Source organism: Trachypithecus francoisi, unplaced genomic scaffold, assembly GCF_009764315.1.
Source record: "Trachypithecus francoisi isolate TF-2019V2 unplaced genomic scaffold, Tfra_2.0 Lachesis_group17, whole genome shotgun sequence".
Lineage (NCBI taxonomy): Eukaryota > Metazoa > Chordata > Mammalia > Primates > Cercopithecidae > Trachypithecus > Trachypithecus francoisi.
Genome location: NW_022681462.1, coordinates 81997289 through 82016909, shown reverse-complemented (window position 1 = coordinate 82016909; position 19621 = coordinate 81997289). Strand labels below are relative to the sequence as shown.

The following is a 19621-nucleotide window of genomic DNA, read 5'->3' as shown; positions in this document are numbered from 1 at the left end:
GTTGCAACAAGTATGCATGTTATTTTGTGCTTTGTGTTTTTCCTCCCTCACGATGTGCTTTTCTTTTTAATATAACATTAATAATCAATTTCTCCTTTTGAAAAATTGAGATAAAATTCACCATTTTAAAGAGTACATTTCAATGGTGTTTAGTATATTCACAATTTTGTGCAATCTTCATCACTACCTAATTCCGGAACATTTTCACCACCCTTAAAAGAAATCTCACACTTGTTAGTCATTCCCAATCCTTCCCTGCCCCATCCGCTAATCTGCTTTCTGTCTCTCTGGATTTGCCACAGAGCAAAGCAAAGCACATTTCCTATAAATGGAATCATACACTATATGGCCATTTGTGTCGGGCTTCTTTCACTTAGCATAATGTTTTCAAGTTCGTGCTGTAGCATGTATCAGTACTTCATTCCTTTTTATAGCTGAACAGTTGCATGGACACACACATTTTATTTATCCATTCATCAGTTGGGCATTTGGCTTCTTTCCATTTTTTGGCTATTATGAATAACTACTATGGACATGCATGTACAAGTTTTTTGAGTGGAATGACTGGGTCAGGTAACTAACTATATGTTTAATTTTTTGAGGAACTATCAAGCATTTTTCCACAAGGGCTGTACCATTTTACATTTCCACCAGTATTGCATGAGGCTTCAAATTTTTCTACATCCTTGCCAACACTTTCTATGTTTTTTTTCCATTTTTTTACATTCACTTATTTCTCTTTCTAATTATGATGTATCTTATGACATTAATTTACTATAGTTTACAGTTTAAGTTCTTATATAATTGGGCATTTGATTGCCTGCTTTCCCCTCTGCAGTTACAAAATATGGCTCCTTATAAGTCTTTGCAACAAGACTTTTCTCTTGCAGATCATTTCCTGGAAGTATATTCTTTCAAAGTGGGATTACTAGGTTAATAAGTAGGAAGAGTTTTATGTTAATAGCACTTGTTGCTGTCAGTGTCATACACTTCCTTATTTCTTCACAGTGCAATTTAATTCAATGCTTACTGCAGTCTTGCTGGGTATGAGGCATTATGTTACAGACTCAGAGGTATACAGATTTGGTCTTTACCCTCAAGGCACTTAGAGTCCAGTAAGACAGAAAAGAATAATTTCATAACATAAACATAAAGGTATGCACAGGATGCTGTGGGAACACAGTGGGGGGAGGTGGAAGTAGGTTAGCAACTGGGACAAAAATGGCTTCTTGGAAGAAATAAAACTTAAGATGAATCTTGAAGACTGGAGGGAGTTAACCAGTCAGGAACGAAGAAACAGAAGCTTTGTATATGCAACCTGAAATGTTTAGCGACTTATGAATAATCCTGCATTCTGGGGAGATCAAGAGTGTGTGTGTGTGTGTGTGTGTGTGTGTGTGGTGTGTGTGTATGTGTGCGTGCATGCATATGTGTGTGTGTTGGAAGGAAAGGTCGGAGAGAATGATGACAGGAGTAATTCAATTCAAAGCAATCAAGGGAGGCTGGGCACAGTGGCTCATGCCTGTAATCCAAGCACTTTGGGAGGCCGAGACGGGTGAATCACTTGAGGTCAGGAGTTCGAGACCAGCCTGGTCAACATGGCAAAACCCTATTTCTACTAAAAATACAAAAATTAGCTGGGTGTGGTGGCACATGCCTGTAGTCCCAGCTACTCTGGAGGCTGAGGCAGGAGAATCTGTTGAGCCTGGGACGTGGAGGTGGAGGTTGCAGTGAGCCAAGATCTTGGCACTACACTCCAACCTTGGTGACAGAGTGAGACTTCATCCAAAAAAAAAAAAATTAAGGCAATCAAGGGAGAAGGGAGGAAGTTTCAAAGAAATAACAGTGGGCAGGATAAGTGGAAGAAAACCCCAATAAGTTATGTCTGAAAGTGTCCATTTGACTCAGTATCAAAGAGGAGGAACCTGGTAGTAGCCATTTCAGTGGTGTCTATGGGGTTGGAAATGGACTGGCAATGAGTGAAGAGTAAGTGGGAGGTTTGGCAGTAAGAGATGGTTTACGATGACTAAAAAAAGCCAATGACAAGTTTTTGCCGTTCTTTCTCTGAATATTTGAAAGCAATCTAGGTGTAAGTCAGTGGTTTGCAAGTCTTTTCTTGAAGCCTACTTACTATATTTTTAGCAAGAGCAGCTAATCTGAAGTGGTAGATTGTTTACAAAGATGGGGCCGTGATTGTCCTATACTTTTCTGCAGGCCCTGCACTGTGTGGCTTTGCCATTCCATCCATTAAGTGGTGGAATCTATTTCTCCTTCGTGACTCTGCACTGGCCTTGTGATTTGCTTTGTCTGGCAGAAGGCAACAGAAGCAACATTTTGTGGTATCTTACCTAGGTTGACAAAGACCTTGTAGCTTCCACTTTATTTTTCTCCCAGCTTCATTGAGATATGACTGACAGATAAAAACTGTATATATTTTAGATGTACAATGTGATGTTTTGATATGGAGAACAGTGTGAAATGATTACCACACTCAAGCTAATTAGCATATCTAGCAAGACCAGCAAAACTGCTCAGCTAAGCCCAATCCAAATTGCTGACCCACAGAATTATGAGCAAATAAAATGGTTCTTATTTTAGGCTACTGAATTTTGAGTAATTTGTTATATGGCAAAACATAACTTTTAAAACTGCTTATTTTAAAAATGTATTTTCTTGTAGTCTATGTGTACTCATAAGGCATTTCATCACGAAGGGCTAAGTATCATGAGTAAATGTGAAGAGTTGTTTCTATACCCCACTTTCTAGATTATTCATCAAAATATTAAATCAGGCCAGGTGTGGTGGCTCACACCTATAATCTCAGCACTTTGGGAGGCTGAGGCAGGCGGATCGCTTGAGGCCAGGAGTTTGAGACCAGCTTGGCTAACATGGCGAAAACCTGTCTCTACTAAAAATACAAAAATCGGCCAGGCATGGTGGCACATGCATGTAATCCCAGCTACTCGGGAGGCTGAGACATGAGAATCACTTTAACCCAGGAAGCAGAGGTTGCAGTGAGCCGAGATCGCACCACTGCCCTCCCAGCCTGGGCAACAAAGCAAGACTTGGTCTCAAAAATAAAATAAATAAATAAATAGATAAATAAATCCCTATAGGATCTCAAATTCTTTATTTAGAATTTTCTTTTGATTTTAAACTTTTGTTTCCTGTCTTTAAGTCAATTCTCTGTCCAAGACAAAATATTCTACACCTTCACGGTAGATTTAAAAACCGGAGAGGAGAGGTAGACAGGAGGATGAAGAAAAGATAGAAATATGGCCAGGTATGGTGATGCACACCTGCAGTCCCAGCTACTTGGGAGGCCAAGGTGGGAGGATTGCTTGAGTCTAGGAGTTTGAGGCCAACCTGGGCAACAGAGTGAGACCCTGTCTCTAAAAAAACAAAGAGAGAGAGAGTAAAATGATGAGCCAGAGCACTGGATGATGCCAGTCATTTTCAGAATGCAATAATAACTTCTCCCTGCTTGGGGACCATGTTTTACTTAACTTTGTTTTGTTTTGAGACGGAGTTTCACTCTTGTTGCCCAGGCTGGAGTGCAATGGCACGATCTCGGCTCACTGCAACCTCTGCCTCCCAGGTTTAAGTGATTCTCCTGCCTCAGCCTCCTCAGTAGCTTAAATTACAGCATGTGCCACCATGCCCGGCTAATTTTGTATTTTTAGTAGAGATGGGGTTTCTCCATGTTGGTCAGGCTAGTCTCAAACTCTCAACCTCAGGTGATCTGCCCACCTTGGCCTCCCAAAGCCCTGGAATTACAGGCATGAGCCACCGTATCCGGCAGTCTTACTCAACTTTGTATTTCCATGTCCATCATGGAATTTGTATTTGGTACATAGTGTTCAATAAGGACACATGAAAAGAAAATGAAGTTGTTGGCCAGGCGCCGTGGCTCATGCCTGCAATCCCAGCACTTTGGGAGGCTGGGGCGGCGGATCACGAAGTCAGGAGATCAAGATCATCCTGGCCAAAATGGTGAAATCCCGTCTCTACTAAAAATACAAAAATTGGTGGCGTGCACCTGTAGTCACAGGCTGAGGCAGAACAATTGCTTGAACCCAGGAGGCAGAGGTTGCAGTGAGCCAAGATTGCGCCACTGCACTCCAGCCTGGGCAACAGAGCAAGACTCCATCTCAAAAAAAAAAAAAAAAAAAAAAAAGAAAAGAAAAAAGAAAAGAAAGAAAATGAAGTTGTTACTTTTGTAACTGGGTCACTTAACTTCAAAATGCATTTGAAGGGCCGAGCATGGTGGCTCATGCCTGTAATCCCAGCACTTTGGGAGGCCAAGGCGGGTGGATCACTTGAGGTCAGGAGTTCGAGACCAGCTTGGTCAACATGGTGAAACCCCATCTCTACTAAAAATACAAAAAAATTAGCTGGGCGTGGTGGCGCACCTGTAATCCCAGCCACATGGGAGGCTGAGCCTTGAGAATAGCTTGAACCCGGGAGGCAGAGGTTGCAGTGAGCTGAGATTGTGCCACTGCACTCCAGCCTGGGTGACAGAGTAAGAATCTGACTCAAACAAACAAGCCAACAAAACAAAACAAAAAAATCCCCCAAAACTGCATTTTAATATGTATTTTTTTCTTTCCTCTTGGGTTTTAAGATGTAACTTTGAAGCAAACTACAGAAGCCTTTTCCCTTAGCCTTTATATAGACTCCATGGTCCCTGTTTCTCACGGTATATACTCCCTTCACATGTATCTAACTGCATGCTACTATCTAATTGTATGCCTTCTTAGAAGTTCCAGGGGCTAATCTTGAGACAGACAGAACAAGCCTGGAGACCCAGCTGCAAAATTCCAGAGATGACTTTAAGGCAGCTAGTTAACAACCTGGCCATTGTTGAGATGACTGAGCCTGCATTCCAGGTGGATTGGGACCCAAGAGAGCCACCAGAATAAGACCCACATTGTACTCAGCACAATTCTTTTTTTTTTTTTTTTCCCGGCACAATTCTTGCATGCCTTCCTTATCAAGTTTCCCCTTTTTAAACCTCTGCTTTCCCTTCAAAAATTGAAACGACTCCTTTGGATAGAAATCTGGCCATTTTCCCTTTACTAGTTTTGGTTAATAAAATCATTTTCTTTCTACCAGACCTCGGTCTTGTTAGACTCTGCAAGCAGTGAGCAACCCGACCTGTGTTCGGTTGCAGTTTTACATATTGTTTCCTATTTCTATGTCTTGTTTCCTAGAAGTATAGACAACAGTGTCTGATTTAAAAAAAAAAAAATAGAGCCAGCTTCCATTAGAGTTCTGGGCAAGCAGGCCACATAGCTTTAATTATATATACCAAGGAAGAAGTGAAAGTCTTAGGTAGTAGAGATCTATGTTGGCCACTGTTGCCTTAACCCCAGTATTTCCAGAATTCCTACAGGAAAAATGAATTATATGAATTATAACAACGTTCTTTACTCTCTTGTTCCACTTAGGATTTTTTTTTTCTCCTAGTGACCTTCTCTTTCACCAAAACTGAATGGCCATCGATCCAATAATCTCAAAGTTTCATGAAGACGAAAATAATCCCCATTCAAAAATGAAGGCCCTTGCACGGCTGTGTGTTCAAATTGAAATTAAAAAAGAACAGTGGTTACATTTGGTTGCATCTGCATACCTGACATTAGATAAGATTAACATTGCCAAACACAAATAAAGAGAAAGGCATCATAGAGGTGATGCCACTATGGCTACTCATCTGAATGATTTGTTCTCTCTTTACCTACAGTTCTGCTTCCATTTTAGGGGAGTAATAAAGGGGAGGAGGATGTGTGTGTGGGAGAGGTATTAATTCTTCCTCCATTCATAGAATACAGATGCTGGATCACTACCAGAACTTCAAGAATGATGAAAATAAGACTTTGCCCAGTGTAAAACTTTGCCTGCAATCAGTTTTTAAAATAATGTTTCTTTTATCTAACAGACATGCTCATGAGTAATGGTTATAACAGAGACACAATCACTCGCCTTCAAAAAAAAAAAAAAGGCAAATATGTAGATGGTCTAAATTACTAGACCTGTGATTTCACTCTTGCCTCATATTACACTGGGTCCCTCTGAATCTTTAAACTGTCTCTAGACTTTGAATGACTACTGACACTATTGGTTTGGTAGATTAAGACCACAAAAATGGCCATAAAACCACTGAGAAGGCTGGGCAAGGTGGCTCATGCCTATAATCCCAAGGTGGCCAAAGTGGGTGGATTACTTGAGGTCAGGAGTTTGAGACCAGCCCGGCCAACATAGTGAAACCCCATCTCTACTAAAAATATAAATATTAGCCAGGCGTAGTGGCGGGCGCCTGTAGTCCCAGCTACTCGGGAGGCTGAGGCAGGAGAATGGCTTGAACCTGAAAGGCAGAGTTTGCGGTGAGCCAAGATCGCACCACTGCACTCCAGCCTGGGCGACAAAACGAGGCTCCGTCTTGACAAACACAAACACACACACACACACACACACACACACACACACACCACTGAGAAGCTGGTTGAGAATAAGTCACAAAATAGAGACACCATCCTCCCTCAGCAACACAGAACTAGGAGGTATTAGCTTATGCTGAATCTCATTATATTGCACAGACTTTTTCTGTGACAAAAATATGACTGATGACCCACTCATACAGTTCCCTTTACATCCTTACCTAGGAGGCTTATGATTGAAAAATGTAAAATATAGCAAAAAACAGGCAAACAAAACCCCACTTGAGAAGATTTACTATAATAACTGGGGAGTTCCTTTTTTTTGTTGTTTGTAGAGACAGGGTCTCCCTATGTTGCCCAGGCTGGTCTTGAATTCCTGGGCTCAGGGGACCCTCCTGCCTCAGCCTTTCAGCATGCTGGAATTTGATTAAAAACTGACTTGTGGGCCGGGCGCGATGACTCACACCTGTAATCCCAGCACTTTGAGAGGCTGAGGCAGGCAGATCACGAGGCCAGGAGATAGAGACCATCCTGGCCAACACGGTGAAACCCTGTCTCTACTAAAAATACAAAGTTAGCCGGGCGTGGTGGCAGGCACCTCTAGTCCCAGCTACTAGGGAGGCTGCAGCAGGAGAATGGCATGAACCCGGGAGGCAGAGCTTGAAGTCAGCCGAGAACGTGCCACTGCACTCCAGCCTGGGCGACAGAGCGAGACTCCATCTTAAAAACAAAACAAAACAAAACAAAACTGACTTGTGATTTTTTTTTTTTTAAACATCTTACCATCAACTTGTAGAAGCACGGTGTAGTGGAAAATTATTCAACTAAAAGTCTGATGACCTGTGTTCCTCTTTCCTGGGTGACTTTTGGTAAGATATATTACTATTCTGTTGTTCCACTCTGTATAATTGGAACAGCCATCAGGCCCAGGGCTCAGGATTGTTAGTCGTGTGAAACTGCTTTGAGAACCAGAGTTTATGTGTATAAGGCATTCATTTTTATTTTAAAATGAGAACTAAATCAATACCTTTTTACAAACTTCTTTGGAAGACCCTGCCTATTTTTATGGCTTCAGTAACTTATATTGGAGTTATTAACTATATTAGTCCTTAATTAACCTCCAATTTTTTTGGCTGTCTCCATTTATCTGATACAGTCTTATTCAGACTAAATAAAGCAGGCACTCCAGGAATTTAAAACACTTTATTTTGGTTATATTATAAAAATAAAAATATTGTTTTTAGCACAAATTGATATTTTCTATGATTATTATTCTGGAAGGCAAAATGCCTGATCTTGAGTGTACAAGATGTAGAAGAAATAAACTTCAATGGATGAGGAGGCAGACAAGGGAAACAAAACAATAATAAACTACACTCAGGAATTTGGCGTGTAGACCATAGATGGGAGTGACAAGGCCAATCTAAAGCAGTCCCAGGCAGCTGGGCTGCCTTAGGGAAAAATGCCTCCTAGAATAAAATTTGGGAACGAGAAAACAGAAAGGTAACTTAGTTCCAAAGGCAAATTTGTTTCCATGACATTTTTCTCTTCCCCGGTGACCATGCCTGCTGGGTTTAGGATTCACAGAATTCTGCGAAAATGCAGTCATGTATCACTTAATGACAGGATATGTTCTGATAGTAAATACAAAAGCCAGTAAGATAGTTATTTATTATCAAGTATTCAGCAGTGTACATAATTATATGTGCTATACTTTTAGATGACTGGCAGTGCAGTAGGTTTACACTAGCATTACCACAAACGTGAGTAATGCCTTGTGTTACAACATTTTGAAAGCTACCATGTCACTAGGTGACAGGAATTTTCGGCTCCACTATAATCTTAAGGGACCACATGTGGTCCCTCATTGACGGAAACATGGTTATATGGAGCATGACTAATATCTTAAATTTGTATGAATTTAATTGAACAGACTTGAGCCATATCATTGCAGGTAAGACAAGATTTCCCAGATGAGTTGACTTAATCTCAGAGAAGTTATATGATAAAGTTTCAATGAATTTCAGAGATGAATAGGATCTTAGTACCTAATAGGTTCTAATAGATCGAATTAGATCTTAGGATCAAATGCTCTTTTTTTTTTTTTTTTTTTGAGCTGTTGTCTCACTCTGTCACCCAGGCTGGAGTGCAGTGGCACACTGCAAGCTCCGCCTCCCGGGTTCACACCATTCTCGTGCCTCAGCTTCCCAAGTAGCTGGGACTACAGGTGCCTGCAACCAAGCCCGGCTAATTTTGTTTTTATATTTTTAGTAGAGACGGGGTTTCACCGTGTTAGCCACGATGGTCTCAATCTCCTGACCTCGTGATCCGCCTGCCTCGGCCTCCCAAAGTGCTGGGTTTACAGGTGTGAGCCACTGCGCCCGGCCCAAATGCCCTCTTTTTGAAAAAGAGAACTGGGACTAAGTGAAGTAAGTTGTCTGGGATTACACAGCCAGTAACATGTCAAAGTATAAACCAATTTCTGGGTTATGCTTCAGCTTATAAATTATCAGATAAATTTATAATTGATTCAAACTTGTTACAACCTTATGCAGAGAAGCAGCAAATTGTAACTGCTTTCACAAAATTAAAAGTTACTCTTTTAAAAAGTGCTTTTAAAGAAAATATCAGAGGTAGAAAAAAATTTTAAGAATCAATCATGTCATTTTGAGTTTGTTTATATCTGAACTGATTAACAATAAGTGCAGTTTATGAACTATTATGAGCTTGCAATGAAGTCACATTTTATGGCTTTCCACAATTAGCTAAGTTTTACAAGTATGAAGGTTTTTTTTGTTTTGTTTTTGAGACGGAGTCTTGCTCTGTCGCCCAGGTTGGAGTGCAGTGGCACAATCTCGGTTCACTGCAACCCCACCTCCCAGGCTCAAGCGATTCTCCTGCCTCAATAACCTGAGTAGCTGGGACTACAGGCGCGTGCCACTACCCTTGTATTTTTAGTAGAGACGAGGTTTCACCATATTGTCCAGGCTGGTCTCAAACTCCCGGTAGCAAGTAATCCCTGCGCCTCAGCCTCCCAAAGTGTTGGGATTAAAAGCATGAGCCACCGCGCCTGGCCGAGACTCTCATTTCTAATATTCTTCTCAAAACTGGTACTTCACACCCTATCAAAGAGATCTTTGCTCATTCATGCAATAAAATATATTGGCCGGGCGCGGTGGCTGACGCCTGTAATCCCAGCACTTTGGGAGGCCGAGGCGGGCAGATCACGAGGTCAGGAGATCGAGACCATCCTGGCTAATATGGTGAGACCCCGTCTCCACTTAAAAAAAAAATACAAAAAATTAGCCGGGCGTGGTGGCGGGCGCCTGTAGTCCCAGCTACTCGGAGGCTGGGGCAGGAGAATGGCGTGAACCCGGGAGGCGGAGCTTGCAGTGAGCCGAGAACGCGCCATTGCACTCCAGCCTGGGCGACAGAGCGAGACTCCGTCTCAAAAAAAAAAAACAAAACAAAACAAAACAAAAAAACAATAGAATATATTGATCATGTATTATTTGCAAGCCCTGGGGCTATGGAACATGCGGAAAATTAAGACGTGTAAGATGCAAATACTGCCCTCGAGGGCAAGTATGATAAAGGACACTCAAGTTTATTGGTTAGCCGGGCACCCACTCTACAAAAAATGCAAAAAATTGAGCCGGGTGTGGTGGTGTGCGCTTGTAGTTCTAGCTACGTGGGAGACGGAGGCAAGCTAACCTGAGCCGGGGGAGGTCCAGGCTGCAGTGAGCCGTGATCATGTCACTGCATTCCAGCCTGGGTGAGAGTGAGTCCCTGTCTCAAGGCGGGGTGGGCGGGGGAGAAGCTTATTATCTATCATATACCAGGTATAAGATTATCTATAACCTTCTAAGAATCTTATGCTTTAGGAGAGGAGATTAGGCATGTAGTAATAATACTGTGTTTGGCATATCTCGGGTCCCCAGTAAATAATTGTTAAACGAACGAACATAAAAATATCTGAAAATAATCGCCCTTATTTCAGACACCCAGAGAGACTGAAAGGCTCCCTGAGGTAGTGGTTTCCCATAACACAGATCTAATTTCATGTTGGGTCGATCATTTCCGAGCTGCGTATCTAAGTGACTCTGGGCAGGTTGCCTAATCTGAAAATGAGGATAATGCCTTTCACTTCAGTGTTGTTATGGGGTTGATGATAATGCATGTGAAGTTCTCCCCACAGAAGGCGCTCAATAAAAAGCAGCAACTATTATAAAATTTTATTAGTAGATCTCACTAGCCATTGATCTAGTGTTTTTTTTGTTGTTGTTGTTGTTGTTTTACAATTAACGGGGCTCTAGTTATGTAAAACACTTCTTGCAAACTCATTTAAGGACTCGTCGAGACTGAGCGATCACTGCTTTTATCTGGTCGGGACACACCAGCAATCTTAATTTGGAATGGTTTGATAGAGCGGAGTGCGATGAGGCGGTCCAAAGTTCCTAAACAACATAGACCTGAGGGCCTTGTCTCCAGTGTCCTTTCACCTGCCTTTCAAGTCCCTCTGCTGACCGCACAAAGACTCCCGTGGCCCCGGCAGCAGCTCGACCTTCTCTACATCTAACCACGGTTACTAAATTTATTTATTTTTTTTGAGACGGAGTCTCGCTCTGTCGCCCAGGCTGGAGTGCAGTGGCACGATCTCGGCTCACTGCAAGCTCCGCCTCCCGCGTTCACGCCATTCTCCTGCCTCAGCCTCCCAAATATCTGGGACTACAGGCGCCCGCCACCACGCCCGGCTATTTTGTACTTTTAGTAGAGACGGGGTTTCACCGTGCTAGCCAGGACGGTCTTGATCTCCTGACCTCGTGATCCGCCCACCCCGGCCTCCTAAAGTGCTGGGATTACAGGCGTGAGCCACCGCGCCCGGCCCGTTTACTAAATTTCTACTGCATGCAGAGCACCGTATCAGGAGCCGGGAGCGGCCCGCGGAACAGACCTCCTTCCTCTTTTACTTCGCTGCAGTGGGAGAACTAAGTCCTCTTACCTGAGGCACTGCTGAACCGACTCGCTAGCAGTCACTCTACCCCCAGGACTAAAAGGGTATCCCCCAGATCTCCACTCAAGTGACGATACCACTGAAAAGCCCACCTTACCCCGGGACCAGGAGCAAAGCCCGCCGGGAAATTGACCTTTCACCCCATCTCTTGTCTTACCTCAGCTCACCAATTTTGACGCTAGCAAATGAAGCGATGAAAAGAGCTGGAAGGCGGGACTTAGTGTTGCTTGGTCCACGCCGATTGGACAGCGACAGTGTCGGGGGCGGGCCGCTCAAGCGGGCTAGCAACCCCCCCTCGGTGGGCGGGGAGAAGCGTGGGCTGCGCTTGCGCACTGAGAGGCGGCCAAAGGGGCCGAGGTGGCTACGCGTGCGCGGTGGGCGGAGCGCTGCTCTCCTACCATCTCCGCCAGCCCAGCCTTTCCCATCCTTGCCCAGCCGGTGTGGTGCTCGTGTGTCACATCCTCGTAGCCGGGAGTCGCTGCCGAGTGGGCGCTCGGTTTTCGGGTCGTCATGGCTGGCTACGAATACGTGAGCCCGGAGCAGCTGGCTGGCTTTGATAAGTACAAGGTACCGCGGGCCGGCGGACGCCCCTCTCCCTGCTCCCGGCCTCGCCCAGGCGGCTGAGGGGCCAGCGCGGCGGGGTCCGTGTCACCTTGTGCCGCGTGGCTCCGGGCGGACTGGAGGGAGTTCCTCCGGGGGTCCTCCGGGTCCTGGGGATTGGATGGAGGTCGGGGAGTGTGGGAGCATCCTAAGCCCGCCGCCCCGACTCGGCATCCTCCGGGAGATTTCCTTTTCCTTAGGAGAGCGCTCAGTGATCATGGAGCGAGAGAATTCCCTTCCTATTTTTTTTAAACTTATTATTTTCGTAAGCCCCCGGAAGGATGCTGTTCCTTCTGTTGTGTCAGTCGCCTTCATTTTAGTGAAGTTTCCACTCGCCTTTCATACGTACAACTTCGGAGGAGGAGATGATCGTTTGGCAGATGAGGGCCGGGAGGGGAGCGCCTTGCCGAGGCCATCCTGCTGGTGCCTCCTCTTCTGCTCCCGGCAGGGACTTCCTCAGCGGCAGCTTGTGGCGCTAGGGACAAGCGGGGGACACCAGATGAAAGGGAGGTGCACAGGAAGGAGCTGTGGAGTGGAAAGAGCGCGCGCGGGCTTTCGAGCACATAACAAACCTGATACAGAAGTCACATTTCTTTATTTCGTCTTGGGCACGTCATTTTAACCCCGCTCAGCCTCTCTTTTGTGTATGTAAACTGGAAGTAATAGCTTCAGCTGCGCAAAATGATTAGAAGAATTTGGGAAGCGCCTGGCAACCTGCTAGGACCCCAGTAAATAAATGCTGGTGGTTAACTTTCCTCCAAATCTGGTGCTCATCCGCTGTTCCTTTACCAATGAATGACTCTAACCATCCAGTCGGCCAAGCCTGAAATATGGGCTTTATCCCTTCATCCTTGTTGTTACCCGTTCATCTTCACATCTTTGCTCAAATATTGCTTCCTCAAAGAAGCCCTCCCTAAGTGCCCCTTTCCTCCTTAAATGTGCGCTCTGTTCGTTTATGGAATTGCTGCTTTAGCGTGTCTCGCCATTAGAATATAATACCCAAGTCATTAGTTTTCTTGTGGACCACCATGGCTTAAGCACAGTGCTATGTGCATACTAGGCACCCAATAAGCATTTGTGGAATGAATGAATAACTGAAAAAGTCATAATGGATTTTGTTTAACTCGAGTTAAAAAAAAAAAAAAAGCAAGCGTCCTTAGAAGGTCACATAGCATGTTTCTCTGCTTTCAGGCAGTGTTGTGCCATACCATTGAAGAACTGAGGTAATGACTTGTCTTAAAATTTTAAGTGGAAAGAGGGTCCAGAGCCTTCTTGGTAACTCGGGCCAGTGCTTTTCAGCTTTCATTTTAGAAGGCTGTTAACCCAGATATCTCCTGTTTTGCCTTAAGCTCTACCCCCGTTTTGTTGTTGTTCTGCAGGGTAAATATTGGCATATAAAACATTTCCTTTCTTACTAGTGTCTGACTTTCTAAATGCCAATAAAATAGCTATTTCAATGGGAGCAGTGTTTGTAATAGGAAATCTCCTTTTTCTTATAAAGAATCTTTCCTAGATTTATATTTTCAACTAAATAGGTGTCCTAATTTACCAGAAGTTTCGTGTAATTTTCTGTTCTGATCTTTCCCCCTTTTTTATTATATAAGTTCCTGTATCTGACAGCAGACTTCCTATCATCCTGGAAAACAAAGGTCGATTTAGCAAGCGTCCAATGTTCACTAAAATACTTTGTTGATATTATTTTAGTTATAATGAAGCTTCCTTGGGGGAAAAAAGCACACATTTATAACCTAAATATTCTAGTGCAATGACTCAATACTGCATTTATATTAAAATTATGAATCCAGTGTTTCCAAAGGAAAAATCCATGTGATCAGTTTTGCTCAAACACAAATCTCACAGACCTTTTTTTCTTGTCGTTGCATTCCCCTTGTGTTGTCTTCAGATAGTAAGTGCTTTATAAATGCTTATTTTAAAAAGTCTTTTTTCCCCATAAACAAGTAAAGACTGAAAACACTCAAAAGAGATTTTGTATTCCCTCATGTGATGCTTTATAAGAGAGATGTAAAGAACTGATACTACAAAAGCAGTTGGTGGAAAAATTACTTTTGAAGTAGTTTAATTTCTTTATCTTCCCTGGAGGTATATCTGAGAGCTACAGTTGGAAACCTGGCAGTTATACAGAATAACTGCTGAAAGGGGTGTACGTGTGGAGTGGAAATTAGGTTTCTGAAGCAGGAAACTATAAGACAATTGACTTTTGGTATGGAAGAGCATGGGATGGATTCTGTGTTATGTATTGACACTTGTATTCGCCATTGTTACTTAACACAATTAAACAGTTAGTTGAGTATTAGTTGAATGTCTGCTTTCTCTTTTAGAACGAACGTGAGCTTTAGAGGGCAGGCCCTATAGCTGACTTTTTTTTTTTTTTTTTCCTTTAGTAACATGAGTGGGGTCTAGCACGGTACCATGAACAGAGTAAGTGCTAAACAAATATTGAAGGAATGAGAGTGTAAAAGAACCTAAACCATTTTGGAAGTATGGTTGAAAAAAAAAAGGAGCTCTATGTCTGGATATTGAAAGGGTGCTTTTGTATTTTAAATGTGAAGATACCGGGTTTAACTACCATTACCATTGTTCTTTGTTGCTTATTAACTAACATAACTTCAGAGAATTATACTGAAGGATTTCAACCTTATTTTTGCCCTCTACCCATCCTTTGTTTTGGACAGGTTTTTTGTTTGTTTTTTGAGATGGAGTTTTGCTCTTGTTGCCCAGGCTGGAGTGCAATGGCGTGATCTCCGCTCACCAAAACCTCCGCCTCCTGGGTTCAAGTGATTCTTCTGTCTCAGCCTCCCGAGTAGCTGGGATTACAGGCATGCACCACCTCACCTGGCTAACTTTGTATTAGTAGAGACGGGGTTTCTCCATGTTGGTCCGGCTGGTCTCGAACTCCCAACCTCAGGTGATCTGTCCTGGCCTCCCAGAGTGCTGAGATTACAGGCACGAGCCACCACACCCGGCTTTTTTTTTTTTTGGATGGAGTTTTGCTTTTGCCGCCCAGGCTGGAGTGCAGTGGTGTGATATCAGCTCACTGCAGCCTCCACCTCCTGGGTTCAAGCAGTTCTCCTGCCTCAGCCTCCCGCATAGCTGGGATTACAGGCGCCTGCCACCACGCCTGGCTAATTTTTGTATTTTTAGTTGAGACAGGGTTCCACACACATTGGCCAGGCTGGTCTCGAACTCCTGACCTCAGGTGATCCACCCACCTCGGCCTCCCAAAGTGTTGGGATTACAGGCGTGAGCCACCGCACCAGGCCCTTGGACAGGACTTTATAGTTGAGGGATTTTTCCCCACTTATCTAAGGGGGAAGCTGCAAGTTTTTTTTTTTTTTTTTTTTTTGGTCCTGGTTTGCTCATCTAACCTTGGGAAGGCAAAGTTTTAATTGATAGTGTAGCAGCTACTTTCAAATTGTATCACTTTGCCTCAGGGAGGAAGTGTTCTGTGAAATACCTTGTTTGGTTTGTTCAAGAAGATAATTTGTCTGGGCACAGTATCTCATGCCTGTAATCCCAGCATTTCTGGAGGCTGAAGTGGGGAGGATGGCTTGAAGATAGAAGTTGGGCAACATAGTCAGACCTCATCTACACACACACACACACACACACACACACACACAATTAGCCAGGCATGGTAGCATGTGCCTGTGGTCCTAGTTACTTGGGAGGCTGAGGTGAGAGGATCACTTGAGTCTGGAAGCTGGGCTGCAGTGAGCTATGATTGTGCCACTATGTTGCAGCCGGAGCAACAGAGAAAGACCCTGACTCAAAAAAAAAAAAAAAAAAAGTGTGTATGTGTATAAATATATATATAGTTTCATGATGACTTGAATTCTGCTATTATGGTAATTAATTGGCTTTCAACAACAACAGCCTGATTATAGGAATCATGATAATTGTGAATTTATTAGTATTACAATTAAGAGGTGGTAAAGAGAGACTGCGTTTGCTTCTTAATGGTAATAATGCTAAAGAACCAGAATCTGGCCTTTAACCTTACTAGTTCCTGCAGATTTCATTAAAACAATTTTTATTCTTTTTTTTTTCTTTCTTTCTTTTTTTTTTTTTTTTGAGACGGAGTCTCGCTCTGTCGCCCAGGCTGGAGTGCAGTGACCGGATCTCAGCTCACTGCAAGCTCCGCCTCCCGGGTTCAGGCCATTCTCCTGCCTCAGCCTCCTGAGTAGCTGGGACTACAGGCGCCCGCCACCTCTCCCGGCTAGTTTTTTGTATTTTTTTTAGTAGAGACGGAGTTTCACCAGGTTAGCCAGGATGGTCTCGATCTCCTGAGCTTGTGATCCGCCGTCTCGGCCTCCCAAAATGCTGGGATTACAGGCTTGAGTCACCGCGCCCGGCCTAAAAATTTTTATTCTTATCTTTTTTTAGAGACAGGGTCTTGCTTTGTCTCCCAGGCTAGAGTGCAGTGATGCTATCATAGCTTACTGCAGCCTTGAATTCCTCAGGTGATTTTCCTCCCTTGGCCTCACAAAGTGCTGGGATTATAGGTGCGAGCCACCGTGCCTGGCCATCATACGGTTTGATTTTGTTTATTCAGCAAGCATTTATTGAGGGTCTACTCAGTGTCAGGCATAGCATTTGGGCTGCAAAATTAAGCTAAGCTGAAATTCTTTTCTTCAAAGAACTCAGTTTGGTGGCATGTGAACATATAAATGAACAGTTATAAAAAGTTAATAAGTCCAGTTAGGCAAGTGCTGGGTCCTATGGAAGATGAGAGGAGGCAACTTCCAGGGAGTGGGAGCTAGAGTTGAGAAAGCCTTCAGGGGATGGAGGTGAAGGCAAAACTCAGTCTAGAGAGATGAATATATGTATTTATATTATATAGAGAGAAGGTGAGAGAGAGATGCTGCTCCATTTATGATGGGTTTCTGTTCCTGATAGACCTATTGTAGTTGAAAATACATTTAATACACTTAACCTACTGAACATCATAGCTTAGTGTAGCCTACCTTAAATGTTCTCAGAACACTTAGAGTAATTCACCTGCACTTGAGCAAAATCATCTGGCAGTGCAGTAGAGAATCGGTTGTTCACAGGTTTTTTTTTTGTTTTGTTTTTTTTAAGACAGGGTTTCACTCTGTCGCCCAGGCTGGAGTGCAGCGGCGCAATCTCAGCTCACTGCCACCTCCACCTCCTTCAAGCAATTTTCGTGCCTCGGCCTCCGAAGTAGCTAGGATTACAGGCATGCACCACCACACCCGGCTAATTTTTGTGTTTTTAGTAGAGACGGGTTTCGCCATGTTGGCCAGGTTGGGGTTGAACTCCGGACCTCAGGTGATCTACCTGCCTCGGCCTCCCAAAGTGCTGAGATTACAGGCATGAGCCACCGCACCTGACCTGTTCACCCTTGTGATTGCATGACTGACTAGCAGCTGTGGCTCGCTGTGCTGCCCTGAATTTCGAGAGAATATCATACCACTTTCAACCGAATGCGTGTTACCTTTGCACCATTGTAAAGTTGAAAAATTATGAGTGAAACTGTCATAAGTCAGAGACTGTACTACCAGGTTAAGAGGGAGAAAGGCATTATGGAACAAGAGAGCAATGGAGTGCGAAGTGATGAAGGCCTCAGGGTATTTTCTGGGAACCACAAGAAGTTAGATAAGGTGTTTAGACATAATGGTGAAGTGGCAGGAGATGAGACTGGAGAGTGAGTGGGGTGCTCTCAGAGGGGGATGATTCGATGTAAAGGGCTTCTGGATTTGATCGTGTAGATCACTGTGTGGTTCAAGGACTGCTGGTATCAGAATCACTTCGGGAGGTTGTTTAGCAAATTCGTGGCTCTCTTTGGGAGATACACTTTGGATAGACTGCTGTTATTTTCATGTTTAACAAATACCTCAGGCCAGGTGCAGTGGCTTAGGCCTGTAATTCCAGCACTTTGGGAGCCCAAGGCAGATGGATTGCTTGAGCCCAGTAGTTTGAGACCAGCCTGGACAATATGGTGAAACCCAGTTTCACCAAAAATACAAAAATCAGCCGGGCGTGATGGCGCGTGCCTGTGTCCAAGCTACTCTGGAGGCTGAGGTGGGAGGATTGCTGAAGCCCGGGAAGTCAAGGTTGCAGTGAGCTGAGATCATGCCACTGCACTCTGGCTTAGATGACAGAGTGAGACCCTGTCTCAGAAAAGAAAAAAAAGCCAAATATCTCAAGTGGTTCTTAGGCACATTATAGTGCTATAGGTTTTGGGGAGCCACTGTTTAAAATTGAAATCTAGACAGGATCACATTTCACTTTTAGGAAGCTCACCCTGGCAGTGTGTAGAAGATGGAGAGAGGTAGAGGTGATCTGGAGGCCTTTTAGGATGATGCTTCTGCATAAAACTAGGTTAAGAAATGTCAAAGGGCTGAACTAAGGGGTGGGGATAGAAAGGAAGGAGTGGGGATTCTAAAGATAGACGTCAAAACAGGTTAACCTGCACACTGAATGTAGCCAACAGTTATGTTTAATTTGGCCCACACTTGCTTTGTTTCAAAAATTGGTATCTCTAGCTGGGCACGGTGGCTCACGCCTGTAATCTCAGTTACTTTGGGAGGCTGAGGTGGGTAGATCACGAGGTCAGGAGTTCGAGACCACCCTGGCCAACAGGGTGAAACCCCATCTCTACTAAAAATACAAAAATTAGCTGGGCGTGGTGGTGTGTGCCTGTAATCCCAGCTACTTGGGAGGCTGAGGCAGGAGAATCGCTTGAATCCTTGAGGTGGAGGTTGCAGTGAGCTAAGATAGTGCCACTGCACTCCAGCATGGGCGACAGAGCGAGACTCCGTCTCAATAATGGTAATAATAATAATAATAATTATTATTATTAAAAAATAGTGTCTTTCTCATAAAAGTCCAGATTTCTGAATTCTCTTGAAGAAAACAGAATATTGGACAATACTGGCCCTGAACTTCCTCCTGACAAGAATCAGCTGATGCTGAATAGTGCTTGCCCTGTTTTTATTTGCTCTCTAATTTGCCGTTACTCTACCAGTGCATATGCTTTATGCAGGAATGCTTTGTTCAGCTTACCTGCCAGATCCCTGTGATCCTTGATTTGAAGATACAGGGTTGGCAGAACATGGTGACTGACTAGCTGGAGGTAGTATAGAGGGCCACATAAAAGATGGGGAGGAGTCTGGGATGACTCAGGTTCTGGTAGGATGACTGGGTGGATAGACGTGGTAGTCACTGAGGCAGGGTTTTATGAAACAGCATACTGTTTTATATATATAATTTTTTAAAAAATAAAATAGTGTTTTGCACAGGTCACTTCTCTTGGATGGAACCACATGAAAGTGTGGCTTATGGACTTGGAATTAAAGAAAACTTGTAAAGAAATCTCATTTGTGAATGAGTTGCCCTCTATTAGAGGACATTTCTGTAAAAATTTCAAAGATACAAACACTTTTCCTTTTAGAGCCTCAATAGAAACAGCATGAGAAATTCTTGATCTTTTAATTTTCATTTATTATGACTACAAGCTGACTACAATACAATATGTTAATTATGGCATTGCCTGGATCCATTACAGTTGATTGAAGCATAACTTATC

General features: G+C 43.6%; 2 protein-coding genes across 6 annotated transcripts in view; one reads left to right on the top strand and one right to left on the bottom strand.

The window, feature by feature from the left end:
• The window catches only part of ADGRF3 (adhesion G protein-coupled receptor F3), a 42016-nt gene extending 30053 nt beyond the window's left edge, over window positions 1-11963 (bottom strand). For 2 of the 5 annotated variants that reach the window (XM_033176327.1, XM_033176328.1), the window contains exon 1: window positions 11850-11963. In XM_033176327.1, coding sequence (XP_033032218.1) covers window positions 11850-11963 — 114 coding nt within the window. Of the gene's footprint in view, window positions 1-11439; window positions 11599-11849 lie in introns of those variants that run through there. The other 3 variants (XM_033176323.1, XM_033176324.1, XM_033176325.1) reach the window with 2 other exon arrangements.
• Window positions 11775-19621, top strand: part of SELENOI (selenoprotein I) — a 50388-nt gene continuing 42541 nt past the window's right edge. The window contains exon 1 of the mRNA XM_033176338.1: window positions 11775-12018. Coding sequence (XP_033032229.1) covers window positions 11962-12018 — 57 coding nt within the window. The 5' untranslated portion in view covers window positions 11775-11961. The remainder of the gene's footprint in view (window positions 12019-19621) is intronic.